Source organism: Notolepis coatsorum, assembly GCF_963971535.1.
Source record: "Notolepis coatsorum genome assembly, chromosome: 10".
Lineage (NCBI taxonomy): Eukaryota > Metazoa > Chordata > Actinopteri > Aulopiformes > Paralepididae > Notolepis > Notolepis coatsorum.
In genome coordinates, this window is record NC_140174.1 from 55,825,861 (window position 1) to 55,841,405 (window position 15,545).

Below are 15,545 nucleotides of genomic sequence, written 5' to 3' on the forward strand. Positions count from 1 at the left end.
TTGAAGAGTATCTAGAGAGGAAGTCTCACGCGAGCGAGACTTGACGTCACGTGTGTTGCCGTCTGTTTGAATGGAAGCACGATACAGAACCAAGTTATCCGTGCTGCTCCTGCCCCACGCTTTTAATAAGGTATGAGCAGGTTAAACACCTTTTTTTGTTGGTAAATCTATTCCATAATTTCCGACCTACAAACAACTCTTATATGTTGTGTAGACGTTCGTGTAGATGTGGTGGGCGCTAACGTTACATCTGTTGCTAATGTGTGCTCAGTGTGCTCAGTGATGATGACACGACACAAATAATTATTACTCTTGTGTGTCGTGTCGTCATCACATACATACTGAGCACTGAGCACACATTAGGAACAAATGTAACGTTAGCAGCCACCACATCTACACGAACGTCTACACAACATATAAGAGTTGTTTGTAGGTCGGAAATTATGGAATAGATTTACCAACAAAAAAAGGTGTTTAACCTGCTCATACCTTATTAAAAGCGGGACATTTTGAGTAAATTTTCATAACGCGATAATTTGCTGTGTAATTAATTAATCTAACTAACGCAATAAACTGACAGCCCTAATATATATGATTCAGTCCAGGCAAATTGCTTGAATTGAATCAACTGCATTTTTAAATTAGCACAAGTTCAGGCTAGAAGTTAGGTGTGTGTTGTTTCTCTCTCTTTTGGAAGGCACAGTAAAGTTCTGTATAAGAACGTAAACGCCCCATCCCTTTTCACACCTCGACCACACGACCATACCATGCTTCCTCTCTCATTATGGGTAATAGAGCTGAATGCTGAGGTAGGGACTGAAGGGCATGACTCAATCATCAACATGCAAGAAGGACCTTCTTCAAAATGATAAGATTATGAGAGATAAGAGATTGAGTTTGTTATCAACAGCACTGCATGGCTGCAAGTTTTTGGTCAGAAATGGTTGAGATATAATCCATTTGTCTCCATTAGAGAAATCTAACATACTTCTACTATGCATTATGCTGAAGTCAAGTCTTCTGGTTGGTTTCTGACATGCTCTACAGGTCATGGTATCACATTTTAGTCCTGGGGGAAATCCTCTGATACGATACCCTGCGTTAGCCTGGCATCGGTCTGTTATCCCAGAACCAGTGCTCAGTGCCTCCCTAGTAATAAGTGTCTACTGTTTTTGTGCCATTTTGTTATGTTTTGACTAGTGCCATCAATCGATTAAAATATTGAATCTGATTAATCTCATGATTGTCCATAGTTAACTCATAAAAAAATGTATCTACCTTAAACGGATCTTTTTCAAGTTCCAAGTTTTAATACTCTTATCAACATCTGTTTTCATTATGACAGATCACTCTGTAAGTGTTTTCCAATGCAAAAAAGTCAGATCTTGGTGACACTACCTGAAAATGCTCAAGACAGCACTAAACACTATGAATGAATGAATGAATGAATGAATGAATGAATGAATGAATGAATGAATGAATGAATGAATGAATGAATGAATGAATGAATGAATGAATGAATGAGGTAAACGGTACTCTACCCCCCCCCCCTCACAGTGAGCTGTGGTGTTCCACAAGGAAGCATACTAGGACCGCTACTCTTCCTAATTTATGCAAATGACATGTCGTCAGCCTGTGACTGCAACTTGTTCCTGTTTGCGGACGACTCAGCCCTGCTGGTCTCTGACAAGAACAAGTTGCAGGTTGAAAAAACCCTCAGCACGGAACTAGGCAAAATCTGCATATGGCTCGCTGATAACAAACTATCATTACACATGGGCAAAACGGAGTCCATTCTCTTCGGTTCAAATAACAAACTCAGCAAGACCGACGGCTTCTCAGTTACAGTGGGTGACAATATTGTCACAAGGAAAGACGAAATTACCTACCTGGGTTCCATCCTAGAGGCAAATCTTTCCTGTGACAAAATGGCATCCAATGTAATAAAAAAAGTCAACCAACGAACTAGATTCTTGTACCGGATCTACTCTCTGGTAAACAAGAATACCCTGAAGACTCTGGCAGGAGCACTCATTCAAGGGTACTATGACTATGCGTGCACCTCATGGTACCAAAGCACCTCAAAGGCGCTTAAAACAAAATTACAAACATCACAAAACAAACTGGTCAGACTACTACTTGACCTGAACCCCAGAACCCACCTCACCCCTGCCCACTTTGACAACCTAGGATGGCTTAGAGTAGACGACAGAGTACAGAAACTTGCAATGGGCCTGGTCTACAAGATACACTATACGACCGGGGTGCCCATGTACATGTCAAAATACTCCCCAAAGGTCAGTGAATACCACAACCACTACACCAGAGGAAGCTCAACAAATCATGTTAAACCCAGATTCGGCTCAAACAAGGGACTAAACACGTTTCGCAATTATGCCACAACAATGTGGAACGCCCTACCCAAAGCTGTAAAGGAATGTGAATCCCTGCCCACATTCAAAACCGCTCTTAAAGAGCACCTACGGGAGGCTGCAATTCGAAACTGGCCACCGTAAATGCCCAAAACCCCCACCACCTCCTAATAGACAGTCTCCTCCCCACCGCATGTATATATTCCCTCCCCGCCGTATGTGTATTTCCCTCCCACCCACCCACCCCCTCCTAATGTACAGTCCCCCCTCCCCATCATATGTATATACTCTGTCAGGATCTAGGGGTAACAGTACTGTATATTTGAATACCGCTTATGTCACAAATGTATCAGTACTAAATACCTATATGTCCCTATGCCATAAATGTCATGTATGTTGTGTATGTCATAAATGTCTATATGAATTGAAAATGGGGGACCCTGATGGAAACAAGACAAACGTCTTTCTCAGGTCTGCATCCCCTTAACAATTGTATGTATTGAGCCGTACTGTATTGTACCCATTCTGCAATCTGTTAAATAAAGTTTTCATTCATTCATTCATTCATTCATTCATTCATTCATTCATTCATTCAACATGAGAGTCAACAAATGCTCGCTTTATGCAGCCATTTAACACAAAAGGATGACCCTCATGCATTGCAAATTTGCATCAAATTCAAAACAGAATGATGCACAAAATAACTAAAACGAACATACAGTTTTTCTCAGTCGTTTTGGTGCATTTCTCACATCACTATTTACATTTGCACAACAGTTAGTGCATTTCTCAAAACAATTAGTACAAACTGCAAAACCTAGTTGATAACCTGCAAAAGCGGTAACTTGCTCAAAATGGACAGTTCCTTTTTCAAAAGCAAGTATTCATGTCAATGAAAGTGTCAGTGTCATCAAAATGAAAAGTCCTGACACCATTGTTTATGAACAAGATAGTCAAATGGATTTCTCATGTTTTCATTATGACAGATCACTCTGTAAGTGTTTTCCAATGCAAAAAAGTTAGATATTGGTGACACTACCTGAAAATGCTCAAGACAGCACTAAACACTATTTGCACAGCCATTTGACATCTACAGTTACACATTACTGTACACACTGTACACATTGTAATATTCCCTCCTTGTTGGTCTGGGACATCAATGGTTGCTCTCTGTCCAATGTGATTTCTTCCACGCCTTCTACCTTTTGCCAGATTGAAACCCGCCTCATCAACGTATAATGTGTGCAGCGGTTCCCTGGTACACGCTTTATTCCAGAAGAGAGAGAGAGAGAAAAACTATAAACTTTTCCTGTGTAACATAATGCATTTTGGACAACATATTGTACAGTATGAACTGTCATGTAAGTGTACTGCATGGCACTACACAAAGTAACCAGTTTACAGCACTGAACATTAGGCCGATCTCCTTCACTCTGTCGCTGTTCCGGTCAAATGGCACATTGTACTACAATTGTTTCATGCGCATTTAATTTCCCCTGAGCACTCTGTCAATTGTAGCGATTGAAACAGATTCAATATTCCGAGGTTGTCTTGCAATCCTATGTGGTGCAGAGTAAAATTACAGTAATGTACAGCAAACATGAGATATACTGCTTTACAGTAACCCATATTACTGTAGTGTACAATAACAGTGCTTCCCACTTGTACTGCAGTACAGTACCATACTGTAAATATGGCAAATCTTTACTGTAACACTACTTTACACTACAATACAGTAAATCTGTGCTGCAGTAAAGCTGTCTAAATGCAAAATGTAAAAAGTGACAAGTTCTTGTCCCACTGCAAGCTTCATGTATGACACAATGGCAGTAGTGCAGTGCAGATTGTATAGTGCTGAATTACTGTCCAGTATACACACCTGCTCTCCTGATGAAATGTTTGAATACAGTAATTTTATTTACAGTGGTTCTCTCAACATTTGGCTGCACCCTTCGACCAGCCTCAGCCATTGTGATTGACAGATTTTGACAACTAGTTCAACATTTTTGTATGGAATGACTCAAGCAATGAAATGAGGACTATTAGTTTTATAGGGAATGACTATTCAGCAGTCATAAGTATAGTTCATTTTGACTGACATGACATAAGCAAATGATAATGTTATAAAACAGCAGAGAATTGTATGAAAGCAATTGATGCATGTCCAAAAGCATTTGCAATTTGTTCGGAGGAATGAGAAACTGCTACTATGATGTGCATAAATGACAAAATGTTGTGGAGGTTGAACTAAGAGTTATGAGAACTAATTCTGATCAGAGAAATGCACCAAAGCAATTGAGAAAAACTGTAATAGAATCGTGCGTTAACGCGCTAATACTGCGTTAACTTTGACAGCCTTAGTTTTGACACATCTCTTCCTGTGTATGTGTCCTCAGTCCAGCGCCACTCTCCCATCCACCACCAGCGCCACTCTCCGGTGTCACAGCGCCCCTCTCCTGTCCACCACCAGCGTCACTCTCCTGTCCCTCCTCCTCTGCACCACTCCCCGATCGCCCAGAGACGCTCTCCGGTGCTCCAGCGCCTCTCCCCGGACATGCACCGCCGCTCTCCCTTGCTGGACGTGGGCAACGGGCCGGCGTCTTATTCCTGCCGGCCCACCAGCCACCACCTGAGGGCCAGTTTCCAGGGCCGGCGGAGCTACTCCGAGGTAGCAGATCCCTCTGCCTATCAGAGGCCGCCGCGTTTCGCCCTGGACCCCGCCTCCACCCTTCCCAAACCCCGGCCCTACGGCGAGAGCTACCCCAAGACACAGCCGGTACACATAGGCTCTCCCCACGGTGGACCCAAACACAGAGGGCCCCCTTCTCCTCTCCATGCGGGTGGGGAGGGGGGCCTGGGGGAGAGCTCCATGCGGCATTCGCGAGAGATGCCTTTCCCGCTGTCCGAGGTGTCCCACCTGCATTTTGAGCCCGCCTCGTCCACGCCGGGCCCCCGGCCGACTCAATCCTCCGAGGACGAGGAGGAGTGGGCCTGTCCTCATCAGCCCATCAGCCCGCCGCGGACGCTGGGCGTGCCCTCCGCCACCGTGGTCAACAGTGTCATGAGAGGCCCCGCGTCCTGCTCGGCGTTCCCCATTCCCCAGAGGCCCAACACCCTCAGCTGCCACCCGCAAGGGTACCTGCCTGCAGACCACGCCCAGTCCTGGCCCTCCATCAATGTGAGTCTGGCTCCATAGCGTTACCTCTTTTTCTTGTGATCACTTCTTCAGTTTCTCGAGAGAAGGTAGTGATTGCAGACTGAATGTTGTCATTATATTGTCTACATTTTTTTGTCCCTGGAATATAATGTAGAGTGTATTCTACTTAATGTCAAAAAAAGAGACTTATATTATTATTTTCTCTACACCTGAAAATGTGAGTTATGCAGTGATTGCAGTTATCAGAAAAGTAATGGACTATAGTGCTATGTCTTTTTTGCGCAAGGAAGCTATACATTTTTGGCTGCATTCATCAAGGTTCATGTTTTATGATGTCTTCAAAGACAAAACCTATACACTTAACAAAGTGATTGTGTCTGTTCTGTTTATATAGTTCAGTGTAGATGATTGTGTCTGTTCTGTCTATATAGTTCAGTGTTAGAGCTGTCCCCAAAGCCTGTTTTTGGGCTTAGAACTTCGCCAGGATTTTTCGAATGGACATTCGTACCGTCGTTTTTAATCATGCAAAAGATTTGCTCCTAAATAATTGTTCTGGTTCAGTACTGTCGAGTCTTGACTTTAGGCACATAGCGCACATTCAGGGACGTGCACAGGACTTTAGAGGGGCAGGTGCTCAAAGGCTGAAAAGGGCACTATACCTGTGTGTGTTTTAACCGAGCGCGCAAAGCGCGCAAGCATGATTTTTAAGGGCCCTTTTCGGGCGGGGGGCCCCCTTTTTATGCTTTTTGGGGAGTTTTGGTGATCAAATATTGAATATTGAACTATAATAATCAGTGCAGGAGCTCACTTATCCTTGAAAGACACTTTTATCACTGACTTAAAAGGCCCATACATCTCCATAAATTTTCAGGGGGGAGGGAATAAGTGCTTACCCTACAGACCCCAAGAAGTGCTGTATATTCTGTATTGTTTAATATAAATGCATTTTTATTCCAATCCCGATTTGTTTTTGAGATTCCCAAATCACATCAGACTTGACTTCTTCGTGTCCCTCAATGAGTGTAATATATTTTTTTAAAAGGGCACTTTTTATGAGGCTCAAAAGGGCAGGTGCTCAAGCACCCCTTGGGCTCTATGTGTGCACGTGCCTGCGCACATTTACACATAACGTAGCGCATGTGCGCATATTGCTGCGGTTATAGTTACTGGTCACGGGAGGCTTCAATATAATTTGGATGGTAATCCATTTTGTGAATACATTTGTTGAAAAAACAACATTGTTGGCTGACGGCTCCTGCTATCTTAACGTTAGCAAGATAAAGAGCTGCGCTCTGCATAGCTTAATTAATGTGCATAACATGCCTGTGTAACGTTAAGTAACTTGTGTTCCGCTGGGAAGTTCAGCATCACTGCACACACTTGGTTGAATCCAAACGTCCATTCGGAAACGTTGTATTATGAAATAAGACGGGTGAGTGTGAGTGAGTCTCTCTGGGACATCAATGGTTGCTCTCTGTCCAATGTGATTTCTTCCACGCCTTCTACCTTTTGCCAGATTGAAACCCGCCTCATCAACGTATAATGTGTGCAGCGGTTCCCTGGTACACGCTTTATTCCAGAAGAGAGAGAGAGAGAAAAACTATAAACTTTTCCTGTGTAACATAATGCATTTTGGACAACATATTGTACAGTATGAACTGTCATGTAAGTGTACTGCATGGCACTACACAAAGTAACCAGTTTACAGCACTGAACATTAGGCCGATCTCCTTCACTCTGTCGCTGTTCCGGTCAAATGGCACATTGTACTACAATTGTTTCATGCGCATTTAATTTCCCCTGAGCACTCTGTCAATTGTAGCGATTGAAACAGATTCAATATTCCGAGGTTGTCTTGCAATCCTATGTGGTGCAGAGTAAAATTACAGTAATGTACAGCAAACATGAGATATACTGCTTTACAGTAACCCATATTACTGTAGTGTACAATAACAGTGCTTCCCACTTGTACTGCAGTACAGTACCATACTGTAAATATGGCAAATCTTTACTGTAACACTACTTTACTACTTTTTGTTGAATCCAAACGTCCATTCGGAAACGTTGTATTATGAAATAAGACGGGTGAGTGTGAGTGAGTCTCTCTCTCTCCGTCTTTTTTGCATGATTGATTCATTTCCTGATAATGTATGACGGGGACCCCTCCTCATCTCGACTAGACTGTTGTGTCTGTGTTCGTGCATTACTTTCAAATTATTGTAAACACCACATAGTACTGTGATATTCTGATATATATCACATTCTGATATATATTTTTTTCGTGTAAAATAAATAAATAAAAAAAAATAAAAAAAAAGGTTCAAACCCATTAATTAGATTCGAACGCCAACGTAACGAACGAAGGTCCGAACGTTCGAACGTTTGGGCTCTGCCCTATTCAGTATAAGATGATTGTTGTGAGGTTTCTGTCCTTGCTCACTTACTCGCTCTGTTCCTTTAAACCACCTCGCTCTGTTTTCCATTTGTTTCTGTTAATCATTTCATTCCCCCATTCACACGCTTCTTCCCAGAGACGTCGTTGATTGGTTCTCTCCCGTCCACACGCTTTTCAATCACATCCCCCAGCTGTCACTGCTTGTCAATCAATCAATTCCGTATTATTTATACCCCATTTCCCCACTCAAGTTTTGTTGGATCGTTTTGATATTTTTCTGTTTGCATTCGCCGTTCCTGCTGCTGCTGTTGTTCCCTGTGCTTTACCTCCAGGATATCCAAGAAGCCTTCCTCTTGGACACCTTTTTCCCGTGGCGACGCGCTCGCTCCGCTGCTGTTCCAGCGCTCTTTACGCACAACGCCTGGGTGAGTTTTTAATGACTGTCTTTGATCAAATTCCGTTTTCGTGTGTTTTTATAACACTGAAGATTACCACCTTTTTATCAGACAGTCACTCACCCAGCGGTTGCCTTTTTGATTGTTTCACTGGGATAATATTTTGACCTAACATCTCCCACTGTGTGTTTTTCACACCGAAGATATTATCACATTGGATTGTATTTTGGACTTCGCTCTCGGTGTCTATTTTTGCACCGAAGATATTTTTCACTTGGGATTGTGTTTTGGAACATTGCTCACTGTGTGTGTTTACACGAAGATTAGTTCACTTGGATAACTTTTGTTTTTGGGTACAAGTCACCTCTCCTGTTCTCCTGCTCGTTCTACCTGCACCCTGTGTTGACTCGCTCCCTCTCTCTCTCTCTCGGTCCCGCATCACCTCGGAGATTCTGCCGAGAGAAGTCTGCAGAGCGGCTCTGACATCAGCATCTGCTACCCCCTACTACCACCTCGGGAGAAGCTGCAGAGCAGCAGAACATTTCATTCCTTGCTTGTATTCCAGTCTTGTTTAGACTCTTCCTATTCTGTGCTGTTTAATTAGTCTCAATAAACAAGCCCCTGTTTTTGGCAACTCTGAATCCTACTCTCTTGTGTCGTTGCGTTTGGGGTCGGTGTCAAACCATAACATTACGATCCAACCAAAATGACGACCCCAGCCGACACAGAGAGGGTCAGAACCGCACTTGCTAATCAAGTCGAGTTGACCAGGGATCACAGTCACCAACTAGAGAGGGCTGCGGCTGCGGTGCAGGATCTCAGGGAACAGGTCCTGCCTATTCAGGGGTCAATGGCCGCTCTGGCGGGACAACAGTCCGGTATTCTCGCTCAGCTTCACTCGCTGAGCGACACCGTTAATGCTTTACTTCCCTCACATCCTTCAGGAGCATTCACCGCAGCCCCAGCAGATCCCGCACCTCGGGAACCCCGTCTCTCCGTCCCACGGCTGTTCGACGGCAATCCCGAGGAGTGTGCCACATTCATCATGCAATGTGAGTTGGTTTTCCGTCATCAACCAAGCCGTTTTACTGCTCGAGGGTCCCAAGTGGCTTATATGACGAACTTGCTTTCAGGCCATGCTGCCCAGTGGGTCACTTCCTCCTGGGCAATGGATGCAGATTTTGTTTTCTCCTATCCAGACTTCGTGGCGGAGCTCCGCAGAGTGTTCCACCATCCAGCCCGAGGTCTGGACCCCGGAGCCCGGTTGGGGACTTTCCGACAGGGGAGCGGCAGGGTGACGGACTATGTCCTGGAGTTTCGACTGGCGGCGGTGGAGAGTGGATGGAACGACCCTGCACTTCGCCTAACCTTCTTGAGGGGGCTCAGTGACGCAGTCCGGGACCAGCTCGCTACCCGGGAGTTGCCCGACTCCCTCGAGGACCTGTTTAGCCTCGTCATCCGCATCGACGGACGCCTCCTGGAGAGAAGGCGCGAGAGGACCCGACTGTTACCTCCTGAGGTACCCCGGATTCCCCGGACGCATGACGTCACTCCTGGACGCCCTGTCCTCAACACTACTGGTGGTAGCAGGCCTCCCCGTTCGGTTCGCGAGGAGGAACCCATGCAGCTGGGACGCTCTCATCTGAGCCAGGCGGAGCGTGAGGCAAGGCTCAGGTCCGGTCTCTGCCTCTACTGCGGAGGTGCGGGACACCGAATCGCCGACTGCCCCACCCGGCCAAAAGATCAGGCTCGCCGAGACCCCGGGAGATCCTGGTGAGCCGTTTTTCCCATTCCCAGCACCGCGCACCACCTGACCATCTGATGAGCGTCACCCTGGCCTGGGGGGACCAACGTGCCACGGTGGAGGCCCTCATCCACTCTGGGGCAGACGAGAATTTCCTCGACTTCGAGTTCGCTACCCGAGCCAACATTCCACTTGAGGACCTTGTGAGGCCCTTGGAGATCTTCTCGTTGGACCAACACCGACTGGCCGACATCTCTCAACGCACCGGCCCAGTCGTGCTGACCATCGCTGGGAACCACGTCGAGAGAATCCAGTTCCTCATCACCCAATCCCCCCTTGTCCCGGTGGTCCTGGGTAGGCCCTGGCTCGCGCTGCACGAGCCCCACATCGCCTGGTCCTCCGGTACCATCAAGGGCTGGAGCTCCTCCTGTCACGCCCTGTGTCTGCAGGCGGCGTCCTGTCCCCCGCCCCGGAGGCCCGCTGGTGAGTTGCCTCCGGACCTCTCGTCCATACCTCCCGAGTACCACGACCTCTTGGAGGTTTTCAGTAAATCCAGGGCTCAGGCCCTTCCACCTCACCGCCCCTATGACTGCGCCATCGACCTCCGCCAAGGGGCTCCCCTTCCCGGCAGCCGCCTCTACAGTCTGACCGTTCCGGAGAAGAAGGCGATGGATCTCTACATCTCTGAGTCATTGGAAGCAGGACTCATTCGGCCTTCCTCCTCCCCGGTGGCGGCCGGTTTCTTCTTTGTTGGTAAGAAGGATGGGGACCTGCGACCCTGCATCGACTATCGTCAGCTCAACGAGATCACCATCAAGAACAAGTACCCTCTACCTCTCATGAGCTCCACCTTCGAGCCACTGACCCAGGCCTCGTTCTTCACCAAGCTGGACCTCCGGAGTGCCTACCATCTTGTCCGTATCCGTGAGGGCGATGAATGGAAGACCGCCTTCAAGACCCCCAGGGGCCACTACGAGTACCTAGTGATGCCGTTCGGCCTCACCAACGCCCCGGCGGTATTCCAGGCACTCATGAACGACGTCCTTCGTGACATGCTGGAGGTGTTCGTGGTGGTGTACCTGGACGACATTCTCATCTTCTCCAGGACCCTCGAGGAACACATCCAGCATGTCCGCCGTGTGCTGGAGCGCCTCCTCCACAATCGGCTCTTCGTCAAGGCGGAGAAGTGCCGTTTCCACTCCGACTCCGTCGACTACCTGGGCTTCATCGTTGAGAAGGGCTTGACCCGAGCGGATCCTCGCAAGATCCAAGCTGTGGAGGATTGGCCTGAACCCACCACTCGGAAGGAGTTACAGAGTTTCCTCGGGTTCGCCAACTTCTACCGAAGGTTCATCCGGAACTACAGTCAAGTGGCGGAGCCACTTACCAAGCTGACCTCCCCCGCTCTGCCGTTCGACTGGTCCCCAGCGGCATGCGCTGCGTTCCGCTCCCTCAAGAAGAGGTTCACTTCCGCCCCTATCCTGCTCCACCCTGACCCCAAGAGACAGTTCATTGTGGAGGTGGACGCCTCGGATACTGGCCTGGGCGCTGTCCTATCCCAACGCTCTCTTTCGGACCAGAAGGTGCATCCTTGCGCCTTCTACTCGCGTCGCTTCCTCCCTGCCGAGAGGAACTACGACACCGGCAATCGGGAGCTGCTGGCGGTCGTGGCTGCGTTGGAGGAGTGGCGTCATTGGCTTGAGGGTGCCGAGGAGCCTTTTACCATCTGGACGGACCACAAGAACCTGACGTTCATCCGCGCTTCCAGGCGCCTCAACGGTCGGCAGGCGAGATGGGCCAGTTTCCTCAGTCGGTTCGACTTCTCGCTGACCTTCCGCCCCGGTTCCCGCAACACGAAGGCCGACTCCCTGTCCCGGTTACACTCCAAGGGGGCTCCACCCTCTGAGGACCCTACTCCCATCCTCCCGGAGGCCCGAGTGGTTGGAGCCATCACCTTGGGCATCGAGGGTGTGGTTAGGCGTGCCCTACGCTTCCAGCGTGCTCCTAGCAACGTCCCTATGCATCGTCTCTTCGTCCCCGACTCTGCCCGGTCCCGGGTACTGCTTTGGGGCCATACCAGCCGGTTCGCCTGCCACCCTGGCGTCCATCGCACGTTCTCCTTCCTGGCTCGTCGTTTCTGGTGGCCCACCATGCGGAACGACGTCAAGGAGTTCGTATTGGCCTGCGCGGTCTGTGCCCGCAGCAAGGCCTCTCACCAGGCACCCTCCGGGCTCTTGCAGCCACTTCCCGTTCCGAGCCGTCCGTGGTCACATGTGGCGCTGGACTTCGTCACAGGTCTGCCCTCCTCCCAGGGGAACACCTGCCTTCTGACCGTGGTGGATCGATTCAGCAAGGGGGTTCACCTCGTGGCCCTATCCAAGCTTCCCTCGGCGGCCGAGACGGCGTACCTCCTGACTCACCACGTGTTCCGCCTTCATGGGTTTCCCCAGGACATCGTCTCTGACCGGGGGCCCCAGTTCACCTCCCAGGTATGGCGGGCCTTTTGCAAGGGATTGGGGGCAACGGTCAGTCTTTCCTCTGGTTATCATCCCCAGACTAACGGGCAGACGGAGAGGATGAACCAGAGCGTGGAGTCTGCTCTTCGGTGTGTGGCAGCCGAGAGACCGGCATCCTGGAGCCGTTTCCTTCCCTGGGTTGAATACTCCATCAATTCTATGGTCAGTTCCGCCACCGGCCTCTCACCCTTTGAGGTTTCCCTGGGCTACCAACCCCCTCTTTTCCCCGCACAGGAGGCGGAAGTGGCAGTTCCCTCCGTGCAGGTCCACCTCGACCGCTGCCGACGAGTTTGGGAGATCACCAGGACCGCGCTGCTCCGGACGTCTGAGCGCGCCTGTCGTGGTGCCGACCGGCGCCGGGTTCCTGCGCCGACTTACCGCCCTGGGCAGAGGGTGTGGCTCTCCGCAAGGGACCTGCCGCTACGGTCCTCGGCCAAGAAACTCAACCCCCGTTTCGTCGGACCTTTCGAGGTCCTGAAGGTACTCAGTCCGGCGGCCCTGCGCCTGAAACTTCCTGCGTCCATGCACATCCACCCCGTGTTCCATGTCTCCCGGGTTAAGCCCGTCTCCCTCAGTCCCCTTATGCCTCCGGCTCCTGATCCTCCGCCTCCCGTGTTGGTGGATGGTCACCCCCAGTGGCAGGTCCGCCGGTTGATGGGCGTTCGTCGGCGGGGCCGGGGGTTCCAATACCTGGTGGACTGGGAGGGTTACGGCCCTGAGGAGCGTAGCTGGGTCTCCCGGCAGCTCATCGTGGATCCCAGCTTGATCACTGACTTCCATCGTGCCCATCCTGACGAGCCGGGTCGGCCTGGTCGCCGGGTGGCTCCCGTGGAGGAGGGGGTACTGTGAGGTTTCTGTCCTTGCTCACTTACTCGCTCTGTTCCTTTAAACCACCTCGCTCTGTTTTCCATTTGTTTCTGTTAATCATTTCATTCCCCCATTCACACGCTTCTTCCCAGAGACGTCGTTGATTGGTTCTCTCCCGTCCACACGCTTTTCAATCACATCCCCCAGCTGTCACTGCTTGTCAATCAATCAATTCCGTATTATTTATACCCCGTTTCCCCACTCAAGTTTTGTTGGATCGTTTTGATATTTTTCTGTTTGCATTCGCCGTTCCTGCTGCTGCTGTTGTTCCCTGTGCTTTACCTCCAGGATATCCAAGAAGCCTTCCTCTTGGACACCTTTTTCCCGTGGCGACGCGCTCGCTCCGCTGCTGTTCCAGCGCTCTTTACGCACAACGCCTGGGTGAGTTTTTAATGACTGTCTTTGATCAAATTCCGTTTTCGTGTGTTTTTATAACACTGAAGATTACCACCTTTTTATCAGACAGTCACTCACCCAGCGGTTGCCTTTTTGATTGTTTCACTGGGATAATATTTTGACCTAACATCTCCCACTGTGTGTTTTTCACACCGAAGATATTATCACATTGGATTGTATTTTGGACTTCGCTCTCGGTGTCTATTTTTGCACCGAAGATATTTTTCACTTGGGATTGTGTTTTGGAACATTGCTCACTGTGTGTGTTTACACGAAGATTAGTTCACTTGGATAACTTTTGTTTTTGGGTACAAGTCACCTCTCCTGTTCTCCTGCTCGTTCTACCTGCACCCTGTGTTGACTCGCTCCCTCTCTCTCTCTCTCGGTCCCGCATCACCTCGGAGATTCTGCCGAGAGAAGTCTGCAGAGCGGCTCTGACGTCAGCATCTGCTACCCCCTACTACCACCTCGGGAGAAGCTGCAGAGCAGCAGAACATTTCATTCCTTGCTTGTATTCCAGTCTTGTTTAGACTCTTCCTATTCTGTGCTGTTTAATTAGTCTCAATAAACAAGCCCCTGTTTTTGGCAACTCTGAATCCTACTCTCTTGTGTCGTTGCGTTTGGGGTCGGTGTCAAACCATAACAATTGTGTCTGTTTTGTCTATATAGTTCAGTGTAATGTGATTATGTCTGTTCTGTCTACAAATATAAAACCTCTGTGACTTGTCTTTTGTAAAAGATAACCAAGTTTAAGGACAGGTACTGTAGTTGTGCTTTGTCTGTGTTCACACCTGGCTTTGATTTGAAAGAGATAGAGATACAGGAAAAACATAGCAATGTATAATGGTAGTTGAGTAATATGACCTTTTAATCCTGATGGATGATCTGTGTGTGTGTGTGTGTGTGCGTGCGTGCGTGCGTGCGTGCGTGCGTGCGTGCGTGCGTGCGTGCGTGCGTCCGTGCGTGCGTGCGTGCGTGTGTGTGTGTGTGTGTGCTCATACTCCACAGTTATGGATGGAGACGGAGGAGAGTGACATGCGGAGCTGCCCTCTGTGTCAACTGATCTTCCCTGTGGGTTACCCCGACGACGCCCTGATCAAGCACATCGACTCCCACCTGGAGAACAGCAAGATCTGATCGCCATGGCAACCCCAGGCTGCACACCCTCCCGGCTCACGAATGCTGCCACGACGTACACATGATATAAGATTTTGGCAAACCTAGTCTCACACGGATGGCGTGAAATATAGATTTGCGGAGTCATAGATGATCTATTTATGTTGTGTGTACGACGGCTCTTTAACTGCGGGTCATGGTCCAATTGCCCCATGAACATGTTTAACAGTGGGTTCCAGTGTGTCTCTATATGTGACAAGAATACGAGTATGCTTCACGAAGTCTTCATAATGTTCTCAATCTGGGTCCGTGACACAAGTCCAGCTCTGAGGCTACACGTGTATACTGTACATCTTTGATTCTGAAATAGGGGCATGGTGTAATTTATTTATTTATTTATTCATTCATTTATCCATTTATTTATTTATTTATTTATTTATTTATTTATTTATTTATTTATTTATTTATTTATTTATTTATTTATTTATTTATTTATTTATTTATTTATTTATTTATTTATTTATTTATTTATTTATTTATTTATTTATTTATTTATTTATTTATTTATTTATGTACATAAAGGCTGC

General features: G+C 48.3%; 1 protein-coding gene across 1 annotated transcript in view; it reads left to right on the forward strand.

The window, feature by feature from the left end:
- Positions 1-14,979, forward strand: part of tbkbp1 (TBK1 binding protein 1) — a gene marked incomplete at both ends in the record, with an annotated part of 144,461 nt that extends 129,482 nt beyond the window's left edge. The window contains 2 exons of the mRNA XM_084322468.1: positions 4,769-5,550; positions 14,851-14,979. Of these exons, the coding sequence (XP_084178594.1) occupies positions 4,769-5,550; positions 14,851-14,979 (911 nt within the window). The remainder of the gene's footprint in view (positions 1-4,768; positions 5,551-14,850) is intronic.
- Positions 14,980-15,545: the final 566 nt, after the last annotated feature.